The sequence below is a fragment of the Colossoma macropomum genome, unplaced genomic scaffold, assembly GCF_904425465.1.
Source record: "Colossoma macropomum unplaced genomic scaffold, Colossoma_macropomum, whole genome shotgun sequence".
Taxonomy (NCBI): Eukaryota; Metazoa; Chordata; class Actinopteri; order Characiformes; family Serrasalmidae; genus Colossoma; species Colossoma macropomum.
Genome location: NW_023494786.1, coordinates 8,245,154 through 8,261,189, shown reverse-complemented (window position 1 = coordinate 8,261,189; position 16,036 = coordinate 8,245,154). Strand labels below are relative to the sequence as shown.

Sequence of the window (16,036 nt, the reverse complement as noted above, 5' to 3'; positions counted from 1 at the left end):
CTTTTGTTCAATTTTATAGATAATGGTATGTTTTACAGGATCAGAAACCATAAAATGAAGTCAATCTAAGATTACTCAACTTCTGAACACAGTTGAGTTCAGTGTGATAATGTAGACCTGCAGTTTACACAGTGCTAATTGGTGGCTGTACGCTTCTGTTACTTGTTAGCTTCATTAACCTTGTTACTCTAGTGAAAAAATATAAAGAGCATAATTCAGACACCAAGTATGTCTTGGCTGATCAGCTACATTTGATACAGACGGAAAATTATGTACATTTGATTTTTGTCTGATCCATGTCTTTAACCAATATTTGTTATACTGTAAGAGAGTAGATGATAGCTGTCGTAGACACATGACTGTTGTCTTGGGCTGCAGAGCATGTCCAAGTCAGTGGCCTCACCGACAGGAGAAATGCAGTACAGAAAAGTCAGCAGACACAGTCAAAACAGAACCTCAAGTCAAGTGGTCTTTATTGTCTTTCCTCAATATAACTTGTATACATTGGAACGAAATGTCCTCCTTCAGGCCCCATGGTGCAACACACAACAGCAGCACATTACACAGGACCACATTAAGTGCAGATACATGACACTGTAGAAAAGACAAGAAGTCCCTGTAAGAAAATATTCCTCCAGCGCTGCCATTCCCAACCTCTAATTCCACAACTCCCCCATTTAACCTTAAACTGCAGCTATTTTATAGACAGTTAACTGAGTATGCAAATTGCATTATTGGCACAGCTCTGTCTGTGTAGGAACTGAGTAGTCACTGAGATGAGGGCTATGTTCCACTGCCTCTCTCTGAAAGCTCTCCAGCACATACTCTTCTGTCTCACCCACATCTGATTCATGTTGCTGCCTTCTCTGGCTCATTTCTGTTGTTTACTTCCGTGGCTAATTGTCATTATGACATAGCTTTTGTCTCTTAGGTTTAATTTCTCCTTTTGTGTCTCACCTTGGCTTCTTTTTTCTCCAGTCAAGTGAGGAGCTCAGTGCTCAGGTTGATGCTCTGGGGCTGGAGAAGGTGGGGCTTGTGGAGAGAGTTTCTCAGAAGGAGGTGGAGCTCGCAGGCCTAGGGGAGGAGCTTGAACGTTTGCAGAGCAGTTTAGCCACTGAGAGAGAAAGTGGCAGGAAGGCTGCCGAAGCACTACAGAACCAACTCAATGAGAAGGTATGTGTGTATGTGCTTAGAAGAATGTGTGGGATTGAACAAAGTCCATTTATGTTGAGTCCAGTTTTGGTTGTTGTTTTCATGGGAAACTATTTTTCTCGGTTTGTATGTGTAGGAGAGCCGTGAGCAGGCATTAGAGAGCGAGCTGGAGGCCATGCGCTGGGCTGCGCTGCGGGCGGCTCTGGAAGAGGCTGAGAGGATTGTCCAGGACAGTCTGGCTCAGCTGGACGAGCCTGCACACATCAGCTGTACCAGCTCAGCCGGTCAGAGCCCAACAGACCCCTCCAAACCTAATCATGCCCTGACGCCAAACCAGAAAAAAACATTTGCATTAAGCCATTTAGACTAGGTGTACATTTTTGACAGCAGTTGAAAATTGATTGGAACATCCGTATTCGACTGCACTCCTGCCCTTTTTTTCTCAGTTAAGGACGGTCTAATTTTACTGCTAACAAACTGAAGTAGAAACGTTTATGGTATCGTTGGGCCTCCGATCACTTCAGAGCTAGATAGGAAGACTAAAGATCCAAGTTAAAATTGGGCTCATTGTTTTGGCCCAGCTGTAGAGAATGCTTGGCCAGGGATAACTTCGTGTCCAACAACGTTGGTGTGTCCAACAACATGACAACAGATCTGAAAAAATTATTTTCTCTGTCACTAAAATGACAAAATTGTTGCACAGTTAGCATATGCAGCATCATGGCCAGATAATTATTGATGAAACACAAGGAGACTGGTGATCAAACATACACAGACAGCTTTTTTTGGCAAGTTCCATGCCTGTCCAAGAAATAACATGTGCAGTAGGGATGTTGTTAGCCTTGGATCACCAACCTGGAGATTGGGTGGTAATAAATACCAAATATTAGAATTTACTGCTACAGTTAATGTTATTGTTCACTATGTTGTTCAATAATAGTCATTTCCTTAGTAAAAAGTGTTTGAAATAAAACTCAAAAAATCCAAGCAGATCATCACATGAAATCAAAAGACAAAACAAGTCAAAAAATGATTGAATCATAAGTCTTATTTGTTCCCTTATAACTATCACCCGTCCTCTTCTTTCCTTTTTCAGTACGCTCCTTTTCTTGCTTGAAAAATATACAAGTGCAGGAAATCTGTTCTCTGACTGGGCATGAGTAGAGACAGTCTCTGAGAGAAAACAGATGGCCTGCTGGACTGCTCACTTTATCTCTCTGCTGCTTTCACTTTCATTAACTCACTGTTTTTCTCTGTCTAGATTACCTTATGTCTAGATGTCAGGCTGCTCTAGACTGTGTTGACAGATTACAGTTCGCCAGGGACAACTTTGTGTCCAACAATGCCGGTGAGTTATGCTAACCTACCTACATACACTACATGTCCAAAAGTGTCAAGACACCCCTTCTAATTAGTGAGTTCAGTTATTTTAAGGTACGCTCATGGCTGACAAAGGAACTCACGTAGCTTGTATAGTTTCCGCAGATTAATGCCAAGTGTCAGATAGAGGGGTGTAATTTTGAGCTGTGGAGCAGTGAAGCTACATTCTGTGGAATGATGGAGCTCCATTTTTGTGACAGTCCTCACAGCAGTGTTCCAGCAACTAATGTAAAACCTTTTCAGAAGTAGAGGCTGTTACTGAAGCAAAGGGGGGACAAATGCCCTATTAATACCCTTTGTTTTACAAGAAATGGATGAGTCAGTGCTACAACATTTGGATTTACACTCACTGAGCACTTTATTAGGAACTCCTGTACACCTACTTATTCATGCAATTATCTAACCAGCCATCATGTGGCAGCAGTGCAGTGCTTAAAATTATGCAGATACAGGCCAGAAACTTCATGAAATGTTCACATCAACCATCAGAATGGGGGGGGGGAAACACGATCTCTGATTTTGACCATGGCATATTTGTTGGTGCCAGATGAGCTAGTTTGAGTATTTTATAACTGCTGATCTCCTGGGATTTTAATGCACAGCAGTCTCTAGACTTAACTCAGAAGGGTGCAATAAAATAAAAAACATCCAGTGAGTTGCAGTTCTATGGAGGGAAGTTCTGTGTTGAGGAGAAAGATCAAAGGAGACTGATTTAAATTTAAGATTGATTGATTTAATCTAACAGAAAGACTACTATAACTCAAATAACCATTCTATACAATAATGGGGAGCAGAACACGTTGAATCTTGAGGCGGATGGGCTACAACAGCAGAAGACCATGTTGGGTTCCACTTCTGTCAACGAAGAACAGAAAACTGAGGCTGCAGTGGGCACAGGCTCACCAAAATTACACAGTTGAAGACGTAGCCTGGTCTGATTAATCTGTATTTCTGTTGATTCACACAGAGGGTAGGGTCATAATTTGGTGCCAACAGCACAAATCCATGGAACCAATCTGCCTTGTGTCAGTAGTCCAGGCTGGTGGTGTAATGTGTGAGGAACGTTTTCATGGCACACTGAGGGCCAGTTAATACCAATCATTGCTTGAATGACAGAACCTATTTGAGTATTGTTGCTGACCATGTGCATCCCTTCATGGCCTCAGTTTGCCCATCTTTTAGTGGTTTCTTCCAGCATGATAGTGCAGCATGTCACAAAGCAAAAGACATCTCAAACTGGTTTCATGAAATGATAGTGAGTTCATTTGAGTTCATTGTTCTTCAATGGTCTTCCCAGTCACCAGGTCTGAATCCAATAGAACACCTTTAGAAAGTGTGATAGAATGGGAGATTTTCAGCATGAAAGTGCTCCTCATAAATCTTCATGAATTGCATGATGCAGTCATATCGACATAGACCAGAATCTCCAAGGAATGTTTCCAACATTTTGTGGAATCTGTGCCACAAATAGTTGAGGCTGTGTTGAAAGCAGAAGGAGGCCCTACCTAGAATTAGTATAGTATCCTAATAAAGTGCTTGGTGAATGTGTAGTGTACCTCAGCAGTAGATATCCAGCACCTCAGCCTTTTAGAATTAAATGAACAGAATAAAATGGACACGTATGTTTATGTTGATCATTGACTGTGTTATGTTTTTGTGACAGATGTGTCAGAGCTGGTGCGGGCAGTGGCTCAGTTTGCCCACCTGGTGGGTGATACCATTGTACAGGGCAGCGCCACTGCCCACATGGTGCCGGTGGATCAGGCTGACGGTGAGTGTAACATTAATAGTGTAGTATTTTTTTAACTCAAGTCTGTTTTCACGTCTAAATTAGTTTGACCTATTTTCTGTAAAAAATCTCCAGAAAGCAATAAGTGACAGATTATATTCAAAAACCTCACAATAAAATTGGATTTGAAATTCATTCATTCTTCCAATAGGCAGCACACATATCAAGGGCTACTGTATTTGTGTGACTCAGTTGTTAATTGGATAAGTCAGGAATGATTTACAGTTGGTAATCAGAGTTGCCCTGTGGCTCAGTCCCACAAACAAACTACCTACCAAACCATTATAAATTGTTAATGATACGAAAATATAAACAACGAATGAGGCTTACAAAACTCACTGTTTTGCCGGTGGCAAAAAAATTACAATTGTAAACAAACACAGATGAACAAGAAATCTGTGTTGTCTGGATACGTGTCTGTATAAGGAGACAGATGGCCTGTCTGACTGCTCTGTCGCTTTCTTTCTCAATGTGCAGTTCTTTTCTTTTATTCATTTTTTAATTATTTAAACAGGAAACTCTTGTTGAGATTTTAAAATCTAATTTACAAGAGTGTACTGGCCAAGATGGGCAGCAGCACATTTAACAATTAGTTTCCCAACATACAAATAACCACACTTTGCACAACGTATTAAAGAGTAAGTTAACAGACATTTTTATCTGTGTGTGTAGCACTGACCTCCAGTGTGAAGGCGTGTGGCACTGAGGCCATGGCCTTGCTCAGTCAGCTGAAGGAGCAGGGCACTCTGGGCACGACAGAGAGCAGCAGGCTGAAGACAGCCCTTGAGGGAGTGCTGGCAACAGCGGAGGTGAGAACGCCCTGCAGGCCACAAACATGGCCACTTATGGCTACTAAAAGGGGTTATATATAGTTGGATGAAATGCCATCCCCTGTCAAATTACGTTGATTTTCTAAGTGAAAATAAGTTAACACACATCCATTACAGCAAACACACTTAAGTAAGGCCTTCTTCTTCAACGTTTAGCCCTTAGTTCAACATATCAAAAAATAATATAGATTTAATGTATAAAATCTAAAATATTACACAACTTTTGTATAGGCCACACTTTTATTTTTTCCAGTTTATTAAATTCAGCAAATAAACAGCAGTTGTGCATAACAATATACAGAAATGTGTAGAGGATGGTGTCAGGGGCTAGGGTTTAGGGTTAGAATTGTGCAAACTGTATGTGTAAATAATACACGTGCCTCGAACTGCTTGGAGTTGCTACATGGTTTCTAACACTGTATATGATTTTAATGCTGTATAATTAACCATTATGAAAACCGACAGAAGTATGTGGCATAGCTAAAACTAAAAACTTATTATTACATTTATATTTCTCTCTCTCTCTCTCTCTCTCTCTCTCTCTCTCTCTCTCTCTCTCTCTCTGTTTCTCTCTTTCCCTCCTACCTCCATCTGAGAGCAGAAGCTGCGTCCACAAGGTTTGGAGCTGCAGCAAGGAGAACTGGGAGATCTGGTGGAGCAGGAGATGGCTGCCACCTCAGCAGCTGTGGAGTCCGCTGCCACCAGAATAGAGGTAAACAAGCGAGATTTTAGTCACTGACAGATCATAACACACGTATAATAAAATCTTAACAACCTTAATTTATTCCGTTCCTCTGTGCCTGTGTATGTTACCCCACCTGTTTATGCTTCGAGTCTTATTTCTAGTAGTTTTGATGGTATTTCTTGAAAATGTATTTTATTGCACTGCCAAAGTAGCAGAAAGCCTTTTTGTAGACAACACAGAATTGGATTGAATTTTGAATGCGATTAAATTTATTTTATTTCCTATCTTAACAGGAAATGCTTAACAAGTCCCGAGCAGTGGACACTGGACTTAAAATGGAAGTGAATGAAAGGTAACCCAACACACTGACATGAACCAGAAGATTTAAACGTACTATTTTTTTTTTCCTGCCTGTCTTCAGAGATAAACATGTCTCAAACACCGTCTTTACTGAGGGATTTTCTCACAAATACTTTGATGATTTGAAGCTTAACATAAACCCAGATTAGTTAAGTGTCTTTGGAGCTAAAGGCATGGCTCTCTGTCCTTCTGAGAAGTGGAGAGGATCTGAGAGAATGTGTGGAGCAGTGGAGGAATTAAACTGAGTGCTCTCTGTCGCCCCCTGTAGGATTCTGGCCTCTTGCACAGAGCTCATGCAGGCCATCAAAGTGCTGGTACTGGCCTCTAAAGACCTGCAGCGGGACATTGTCGAGAGCGGCAGGGTGAGAATGAGGCTTCGGCTGTCTGTGATTAACACTGCAGATGAAGCGTATGAGTAGTATAGTGCAAAACAGGGCAGATTTAACATTCTGGTCAGATGAAGTAAGATTATTACTGAGGTATGTGTTTTAAAGACCCCCTGCACCCAAAAGTAATTTATTGACTTAGTTATTATTTTGAAAATCTCAATAAAACAAGTCATTATTTTGACCTAATGTATCACAGTCTGAACCTGAAACAGAGAAAGACTAGGTTTCCATACAAAAAGTATGTGACATTTATATTGCACTGCTCGTATGGAAATTATGAAATTGCTTAGTAAATAACTAAATTGGCCCCCCCCACCAGCAGATTTGGAAAGCAGAGGTACTTACACTTGCATTGTCGTGCATATTCATAAATATTGGTATTCTTAATGAGTGGTTTAAGGACACTCCAGTGACATTTTTAGTAGTTGCTTATAAAAATAATTTATTATATATAAATTTAGTTAAACAATAATACATAATGTTAATATTAAACAATTTATTATTCATTGTAGATTTTTTTATGGTTTGAATGATGACTTCAGGGGTACTTTAATAAGTTCTAATTATAAAACTTCCACTGATGTTCAGGGGGCCGCATCTATAAAAGAGTTCTATGCCAAGAATTCCCGCTGGACCGAAGGCCTCATCTCAGCTTCCAAGGCTGTCGGCTGGGGCGCCACTGTGATGGTGTAAGTGTGAGTTTTGAGTTCGACCTGCATGATTTTTTTTTTCCTGACATCACCAGACTTCTAAAGTTTGTGTGCATGCGTGTCTCCTTCAGCGATGCAGCTGATCTGGTGGTGCAGGGTAAAGGCAAATTTGAGGAACTGATGGTGTGTTCACACGAAATTGCAGCCAGCACAGCCCAGCTCGTTGCAGCATCAAAGGTACAAGCGTGCTATTGAACTCTCAGCCTGTCCTGCTTACAGAACTGATTTTAGAATCTCTCAGACAAGTACAAAGCTGATATAACGAGTGTTTGTTTCGGTCTGTTCCCTCTCTGTCATGCAGGTGAAGGCTGACAAGGACAGTGCAAATCTCGCTCGCCTGCAGCAGGCCTCTAGAGGAGTCACCCAGGCAACTGCAGGGGTTGTTGCTTCAACCAAGTCGGGCAAGTCCCAGATCGAAGAGACCGGTGAGTGTGTGTGAACACATACAGTTTTTTTTTTTGTTTTTCCTTTCTTTGCCCCTCTCTGTTTATATGCTTGAGCTTATTTGAGACTGACAGTGGGTGGAAAGACTACATTTGGGCTCCCGCTGACCTCCACAGTTACTTCGTCCCTGTTCCACATTTAACCACAGTCATGGAAACTGGTTTAGCATATCCTCTAGAGACATGAGGAAGAAAACTCTCTCTCTTTTTCTCTCACACATGCTTACACACACTCGCTCTAACAAACGTACATGCAAACACAAGAGCAAAGTTAGTATAAATGTCAGTATAAGTACTTTGTTTAAAACTAAAACGGAACCAGTAGTGATTCTCAAGTATTGATACTTAAACACACCCTATATTTCATCACTTTACATCACTGACAACTGTTTGTCACTTCTTCCCTTTGTTCCATCTTTTTTAAACATATAGACTTTTGAAATGGCCCACAAGTTAGTGCTGAAAGTCATTTTCTTTCTTTTTCAGCCATAAAACCAATGCTAATTGGTGGTGCATAAACATGTATGCTTCCCACTCCTTTTATTTTACTGTACATGAATTGAACAACAGTTAGTTTTCCCTTTTTCATAAATACAGCATGATTTTCATAGTTATTATTTATGGATAATAGATTAATGTTGCACATTTAGTCAGTATGTGACCTAAAACACTCTTGAAATATTTAACAATTTGAAATATGCTAATTATACAATAGTGGCTTGTTAGCTTACCTGTGCTAACAGTCGTTCCTCACTAACCAGCTCATATTCACTCAAAAGCAGAACATTTTTGTATCAGTGCATCTGTAGAATAAGCATCATAGCTTTGTATACAAAACAGCAGTTTATGCTGAGCACGTGACCAAAGAATGCTGTCTGTATTGTCTTATCTGGGCTAAGCAGTCATGTGTTGTTTCACAGTGTGGATTCCTGCTGAGTGTTCATTTTCGTTTCTTTACTATGATGATTATACAGCTGCTTATGTTATTCCTCTCTTTTGCCATTTCAGACACCATGGACTTCTCCAGTATGACACTTACCCAGATCAAGAGGCAAGAGATGGACTCTCAGGTAAAAAAATGTATATAATAATAATAGTAAAAAGTGTCTGTCTTTGTCTCTGTCTGTCTCTCTGTGTTGTGTCTGTGCCTGTGCAGGCAGGCCTAACCTTCTTATATATCCTGCAGGTGCGTGTACTGGAGCTAGAGACACGGCTGCAGAAAGAAAGGGAGCGTCTGGGTGAGCTGAGGAAGAAGCATTATGAGCTGGCTGGCGTGGCCGAAGGCTGGGGCCAGGAGGACGAGGGTGAGGCCTTCATTCTGCTCCCACTCTAACTTAATCACCACTTAATCACTCAGTTGTAAAGTGATTGTACATCATATCATTTCAGCACACAATTGTATACATATAGTACTGTGCAAGTCCTGCCATGAGTGTAGTTTATAACAGGGTGTCAAAAGTCAGGGACCTCCCAAAGATGTGCTCAATGTAGAGTTGACCTCATCATTATGTAATAGACCGGTGGGTATACCTATGATGTATATTACCGCCGTCTTGAACACGCTATTAAGAGTCTTACAGATTTTTGGTGGTTTGAGTTTTGACTTGCTCTGCATTCATCTGGGCTGTAATTGACTTTGCTTGTAAAAATACTAGTGATGCACTGAAATCAAAGTTCTTGGCCAAAACCAAATTCAAGACACACCACAACAAAAACTGAAAGAAAGGTTTTTGTTTTGTTTTTTTTTGTTTTTGTTTTTGTTTTGTTTGTTTTTTTGTTTTGTTTTTTTTAGCCTTTTTGTTTATGCTGTTGAATAAACGTGCTGTATAAAAACTATAAGGTAATGATAGGACAATAATAGTTTGCCATAGGACAGAAGTAAACTGACAACAACACTTTAACATGAACTTAGTTATAGTGTACAGGCTAAAGAATGTGCCTATAAAATCCAACGTGCTTGACAACAGAAAATGGTTGTCGTCTGTGAATTCAGCTATTTAAATTTGTCATGTCAAAAACTGTGGCTGTAGATGGCATCAGTGTACTAGAAGAACCTTTTCTTTCTGTAGCGGAGAAGTTCTTGTGTGTTATACCGACACTCGATATTCAAGATGAAGATGAGATCTTAAATCACTTGTCTAATTACGCTTGTAGAAACTGTGACATAGTTTCACATTCCCTGCCCCCCCCACTGTTTATCTTCTGCTGCTTTAACTGTTTAACTGTTTGAGAGTGTCTGTCCTGACCTTTGTCTAAGAGCAAAGGGAAGAAAATTCACAACTTTTGGGCAGAAAACTGAAAATGTGGGTTTTGACTAAATTTGGGTGAAATGTTTTGGTGGTCAAAATTTCGGGGCAAAAAAAGCACTGATACAGTAAAACGTAACAAGAATGAAAAAAAAAAATTGTGAACTGATTAGAAAAGCACAGGTTTAGTTCCTCTTTTAGTTCCTCCACCAGGAGCAGATCTGATTTAATTCTAATAAAATTTAGACTAGCTAACTCTGGTATTGAATGGTAACTGTAAATACTGGGCCTCCTTAAGGAGAGATTTGGAAATGTGTCAGCAACACTGACAGATATAAGATCAGATCAAGTTTATTCTGTCAGGTGTTCATTCTAATGCTAGTCCTCAACTGTCACATTTACATGTACATAAATCACATTTACCTTCAGATTCCAGTCCACTGAATGACTAGGTCCTTGGAGAGTGCCGCAGGGAGAGAAAAGTAATTAAAGGTGTGGGTGTGTGAGTGTATTTATGCATGCATACACATGTTAAAGTACACCCCCCCCCTTCTGTCTGTCTCCATAGGAACTGGCTGAGGCCCGTCCCGGTGTGTGCGCAGCAGCCTGGCCCAGGCTCGTTCCTGCTCTCCAGCAGTTACTCTACTCTCACTCACCCTACTCGCCCAACGCCTCTCCCTCTTCCCTCTTCATCCTACTCTTCAACTCTCTCTTCTGTCTTTGACCGTAAAATGAAAAGCCAAATGAAAAGGTGCTTTTTTTTTATCTTGCTTCTTCTCCTGCCTGTGGAGAGAGGAGACTTCCAGGAGGGCCAAAAGAGGAGATGACCGCTTAGGGGGAAGCAAACAGAGCCTCTAAAGCAGTTTGCAAGGTTTGGCACGTGCCCCAGTGGACAGAGAGAGAACTGCAGGCTCGCTGACCTGGATGTTTCTTTATTTGAGATTTATTCCACTCTACTTCCTCCTTCTCCATTCATATTGGCCGCTCGCCCCACCACAATTTAGCACAATTCTGAGACAACCCATCCTGGGATGCGTCGCACAAGGGCTAGCCGCCACGCCCGTGGGAGTTGTTATTGACACTGTGCCGTGACCTTCCGGACCTTCAAGCAGCAGCAGTGTGTGAATTTTCACCTCCTCTTCCAGAACTCATTCCTTAGTCTGTGGACACCTCCAGGTTGAGGGCTCCACTGACCCCCACAGACCCGCACCGCCAGAGACTCCTGGCCTGGGCCCATCCTTTTCCAGACTGTTTCCACACCACCGCCCCTTCGTCCTCTCGCCCCAGCAGTGGCCTTGCTCTGGACTCTGGGCTAGTAGAGAGAGTTGTAGGCCCACAAGATGATGGCCCGTTGTGGACTAACATTTCAAAAACACTAGCAACTGTCTGAGAACTGAACTAAACTCATGCTCTCTTTCGCTCGCTTAACTTTCTGTGTACCTTGTCTGGTTTGTGTGCTTTTTTCTTTTTCCTCTGCTTTTTTTAACTAGTTTTTTTTTTAATTATGCATCCTAAGCGGTAGTTTCATAAAGGAAAGAAAACCTGATTAGTTGTAAACCATGGACTTTTAGCTGTTTATAACTTTTTTTTTTAATATGCAGGTCATGTTTTGACTAAGGGAATCAAATGAATTCCCTGGTTTCATGTGTACACGTGATCTGTCGGCCATGACTCGTTTTATCTGATTTTAAGTCCATGACAGAAAATCGACTGACTGTTTTTGTGACCTCCTTTCTGCAAAAGGAGAACTTTATGATAAGAGCACCTAGGACACCAATCTCTGTTGTGCTAGGTAACACTCCCCTTGGATACCTGGTTAGCTCCGGCACCCTCAGATGATGGTAGTGAAGTGAAATTTTAATAAGTGGTGTGAAAGTGGTTGCAGTAACCAGTGGGGTCAGGCTTGGGTTCATCAAGAGGAGTGTTTTCCCAGACCAACATTGGCAGCCTGAAGTTCACACTCTTGTCAAGTGCTGTTAATTCCACCGGTGTGTCTGTTGACTCCTTGTTTCTACTTCCGGTTCCACATCCACTCAGTCATCAGCACACGGGTGAGGAGAGATATCCGTGCCTTCCAAAGGGAAAAGGGTCAGAGTTCACATTCCCTCAGTAAACCTTTAATGCTTGCAGACTTGATTTTGTTTTCTTTTTTCTTTTTTTTTCTTTTTTTTTTAAGAGCTCTGTAGCCTGTTTTAGTGAAATCTGATGAAGAGTACCTTAAGGACAGGGAAAGTGAACAGTCACGTTGGATTATATTGCCGATTGTGAATTGCGATGCATCTTAGAGCTTCCAACACAACGCTCTCCAGCTGTATCCAGATAGAGAATACACAGGAAAGAGACAGAGAGACAATAGTGAAAGATTCAGAGGAGGCTTGTGAAGAGACGCTAAAGCAATCTAGACCAGATAGCCTTGTAGACCGCCACTGTCTTGTCAGCACAGCCCATTATAGGGCCCTGAAACACATAAGCTTGACCCAGGCACAGGAAGTTGCAGTCTTCACTTAACTACGAAACCATGGTTACCTCAGCTCCCCTGCAAGGCAAAGCGAGCAGTCAGACCACCCGAGCTCCTATGAAATTAACAGAAGATCAGACAGAATAGATGATCAGGTGCGACGCCATTAGCCTGAGGTGGGTATACCATGAGTTTTTGCGTGTGTGTGTGCTTGTGTGAGTGTGTGTGAGAGAAAGCTTTCTATTAGTTCTAATATCGTGTCTGAAATAGCTGAGTATGTTTGAGGTTTTTGAGTGAGAAGGCCCAATATGTGTTCCCATGTCTTACCACCTTCACCCTCTCTTGTTGCACTGCTTTGGCTGTTCCGTAAAGTTGTGACACTGGGTATTTAATTTAATTGGTGTGTCATCACCTCCCATCTCTTGTTGTGTTTATTTTTATTTTGAACGTCTTCCCTCTCCGCTTCGGATTTGTATCTGTAGTCTTCTACCAGCCTTCCAACTGCCTCTCACTTTAGCCAGTCAGAAAGAGATACGAATACTCAATAACATTTTGGAAACTATCTTTGTATGATGTACTAAAACTACATGTGGGGTTTGTTTTTATTTTTCTTTTTTTCAATAAATATTTCAACGCATTACTATTATTAGTTCTTCAGCTTTTTTTCCATTTACCCCCTCCCCTTAGTCTTTCCTCATTTCTCTAATTGTTGGGTACATTCAGTGCCCTTACGAAACTAATACGAAGAGCATTACGAAACCCCAGCAATACATCATCCAAAAAATGGCTGACCATGGATCAAAGCTAGTGGGGAAACCATTCAGTATAATCACAGTTGCATAATTGGTCCCTATTAGATTTTCATACAGTACTAGCAACACTGGGGGGTTTGTTGTTTCTGTGTATCGAAATGGGTTTTGAGGGTGTGCAGACAGAGAAAGATTACGATGTAATGTTAAGTAATTATTTTACAATGTCAGATCAAGTGCAGCTCTGTTATGCAAGTCTGCTTTGTCTAGAACAATACTTATTTAACGGCTGCTAGAGGGAGTATTTTCTAGAACAAGCTGAGGCTGCTTTAATTCCTCAAATCAAGAAAGGCCCTGTGACCACCAGGGGGCACCAACTACCACTCAAAACAGAGCCGGGCTGTTTTTGAACAGCTGAAATGAGAAGAGGTTTATGCCAGTGGAACATTTCTGATCTGAAAATGCATATTAGTCCTGAAACAAAAACCAATATTTGGAGGTGTGATATTTTAAAAATGTTCAATGAATATATTACATTGATAAGTGTTACATGAGACTAGGATTGGTTGGACTAGGATTGAAGTAGGATTGAAGTTTTCATCACAATTCTTTTCACCAAAAATATCATAATATATGCAAATATATTGTGTATGATCACATCACCTCTTGCGGTGATGAGAGATTCTGCTAAAATGGTGAAATTTCATATTTTGATTATAAATACAGCGTTAAACATCTGAACGTAATCCCTGTCCCTGCGTCGACCAAAGTCAGGGTGCACTGGAAACAAATGGGGGTGCATGCATTGGCACAGTGTACTTTATGGAGATATGTCTCTACACCAACCAACCCATATTGCAGGAGCAGTTTTAACACACCTTTGTACCACAGGATGATGCAGATTGAACCTTCCTGGTTTTTATAGCATCATTTCCCTGTGAATTTAAAGCCACTCTGAGTTTTAAAACCAGGAGCTGCACAAGAAACACTTTAGCCCATTATATGAATGACTTGCATATTTATCTAGACATGCTCCCCATCAGCAAGGCCATCGGGTGCTTGTAATTCCGAACCCAGCCCTGACCAGTCAGTCTCCTATTTGTTTCTAAGAGGAGAGACCTCTAAACCAGAACAAGTGGTGAAAATGGACACTGGTGAAGTGTTTTTTTGTCATATTATTCCACATGCATATTTGCACTAAGAGGCAAAGAATGACAAATCTGGCATTTTGGTGGTTGTTCTGCTCATTATCATAAAAGTGGTGAGAAAAATGGGGAAACTCATGAATGATTAAGTGAGACAGTATGATTTATTAGGACAGAGTGGCAGACGCACATGCACACTGTATTCGCATAAACAAACGATGAGCTCTGTTCACAGAAAACACAAACGTTTGAGGCATTTCAGATGTATTTGCGTATGTAACTTATAGTCTTTATCTCACCGTTATAGGCTACTTAACATTTTGCATTGATTTCTAAAGCTCAGCTGAGGCGCAGAAATTTAAACCGAGGGTGCAGTGCATGATGGAACCAGGCCTGCCCTGAGCTTGCTAGAATTACAACAGTGACATCATATTGACTGTAAGGACCGATGGGCTGTTTGATGGATCAGGGACTCCCAGCCTGTCCTTCAGTTTTACTGAATGCTAGTGACATTTGATACATATTACATCGTCGCTGTCATAACAGCACCTTGTATGTCAGAAATGGTAACTTTAAGAAGAAGGAAGAAGCATTCTTGAATTGATTGTATGTGAATGTAGCACTGATTGCGATGTTTTAAGTAATTTTGTACCAGTGGATCAGCTCATTCATGAAATGGACACAATGTAAAAGGCATCTGCCATTTTCAAATATTAAAGCAAAAAGGATTTGGGAGGTTTTGATGTGACCAATGGTGTGTGATAACGGCTTAATGTTGACCAAGTATCTTTCTATTTAATGGCACTAAATGTGGGTCCCAGACCTGCTTCCCATGAATGAAGACAAAAGAGACAGATTGAGAAGCTAATCCAGTATAGTTCACCAAGTTGAGTGCTCAGAGACGCACACTTGTGTAACAGCCTCCTTACGTGCATACGCTCACACATCTATCCATTGTCTAAATATAGCTATGGGAGTAAATCAATCTGTATAATCTGAAACAAATGCAGGGATTAACACTAATCCAGGGAGAAAATACGACTATGGGCCATCAGTTCTTTTACTGGCTCAGTGTATGTATCCTAACTCTATTGAGATGTCTTGTTTATTCTTTATCTGGAGTTTGATCCTGTTTCACTAGCACAGCAAATTCAGTTTCCTGTGCTGATGTGCAGAATCCTTCTTCGTCGTTCGTGGCCACATTAACACGTTCGTTTACATCATGTATTTTGCATTTTGCCCACGTCTGTTTTGGATCTTATCGTAAAGTCTGGTGGTGAACTAACAGTAGAGAGAGTTGAGTCACTCGCTGAGTTGCTCATCATGCTGCACTGCTGTATGTTTTTGGCCCCTGAAGCTAAAGCGCAAGCAGATCTTTGTGATTTGTGCCTCTGCACAGCACTAGAGCTGAATACTTACCAGACAATTAAGGAGCTCTTACAGCATCAGCGCAGTGCTCCGGGTATAGTGCTGTGCGAAGGCCAGAGATGGGCAAAAATACTTAAATGTGTTTAACACAAAATACAAAATAACCTCAGAAATACCACAGCCAAGAACAATAAACAATGAACTATTTTTTTATAGTAAGAGCATGATGTAGTGTGTGAACACTGTTAGTTTCAAAATGTACCACTCACTCTGCAGTTCATGCAGTCCATAAATGGAAACTATGCTGTAAAAATAAAAAAGTTTGATTCTAA

The 16,036-nt window shown here is 41.0% G+C and overlaps 1 protein-coding gene across 2 annotated transcripts in view; it reads left to right on the top strand.

The window, feature by feature from the left end:
* The window catches only part of hip1 (huntingtin interacting protein 1), a 47,015-nt gene extending 33,933 nt beyond the window's left edge, over window positions 1–13,082 (top strand). For both annotated transcript variants that reach the window (XM_036559668.1, XM_036559674.1), the window contains exons 18-31: window positions 979–1,173; window positions 1,289–1,436; window positions 2,414–2,500; window positions 4,196–4,303; window positions 4,994–5,130; window positions 5,753–5,863; window positions 6,130–6,188; window positions 6,465–6,558; window positions 7,174–7,274; window positions 7,367–7,472; window positions 7,597–7,720; window positions 8,747–8,808; window positions 8,925–9,042; window positions 10,553–13,082. In XM_036559668.1, coding sequence (XP_036415561.1) covers window positions 979–1,173; window positions 1,289–1,436; window positions 2,414–2,500; window positions 4,196–4,303; window positions 4,994–5,130; window positions 5,753–5,863; window positions 6,130–6,188; window positions 6,465–6,558; window positions 7,174–7,274; window positions 7,367–7,472; window positions 7,597–7,720; window positions 8,747–8,808; window positions 8,925–9,042; window positions 10,553–10,563 — 1,461 coding nt within the window. In that variant the 3' untranslated portion in view covers window positions 10,564–13,082. The remainder of the gene's footprint in view (window positions 1–978; window positions 1,174–1,288; window positions 1,437–2,413; window positions 2,501–4,195; window positions 4,304–4,993; window positions 5,131–5,752; window positions 5,864–6,129; window positions 6,189–6,464; window positions 6,559–7,173; window positions 7,275–7,366; window positions 7,473–7,596; window positions 7,721–8,746; window positions 8,809–8,924; window positions 9,043–10,552) is intronic.
* Window positions 13,083–16,036: the final 2,954 nt, after the last annotated feature.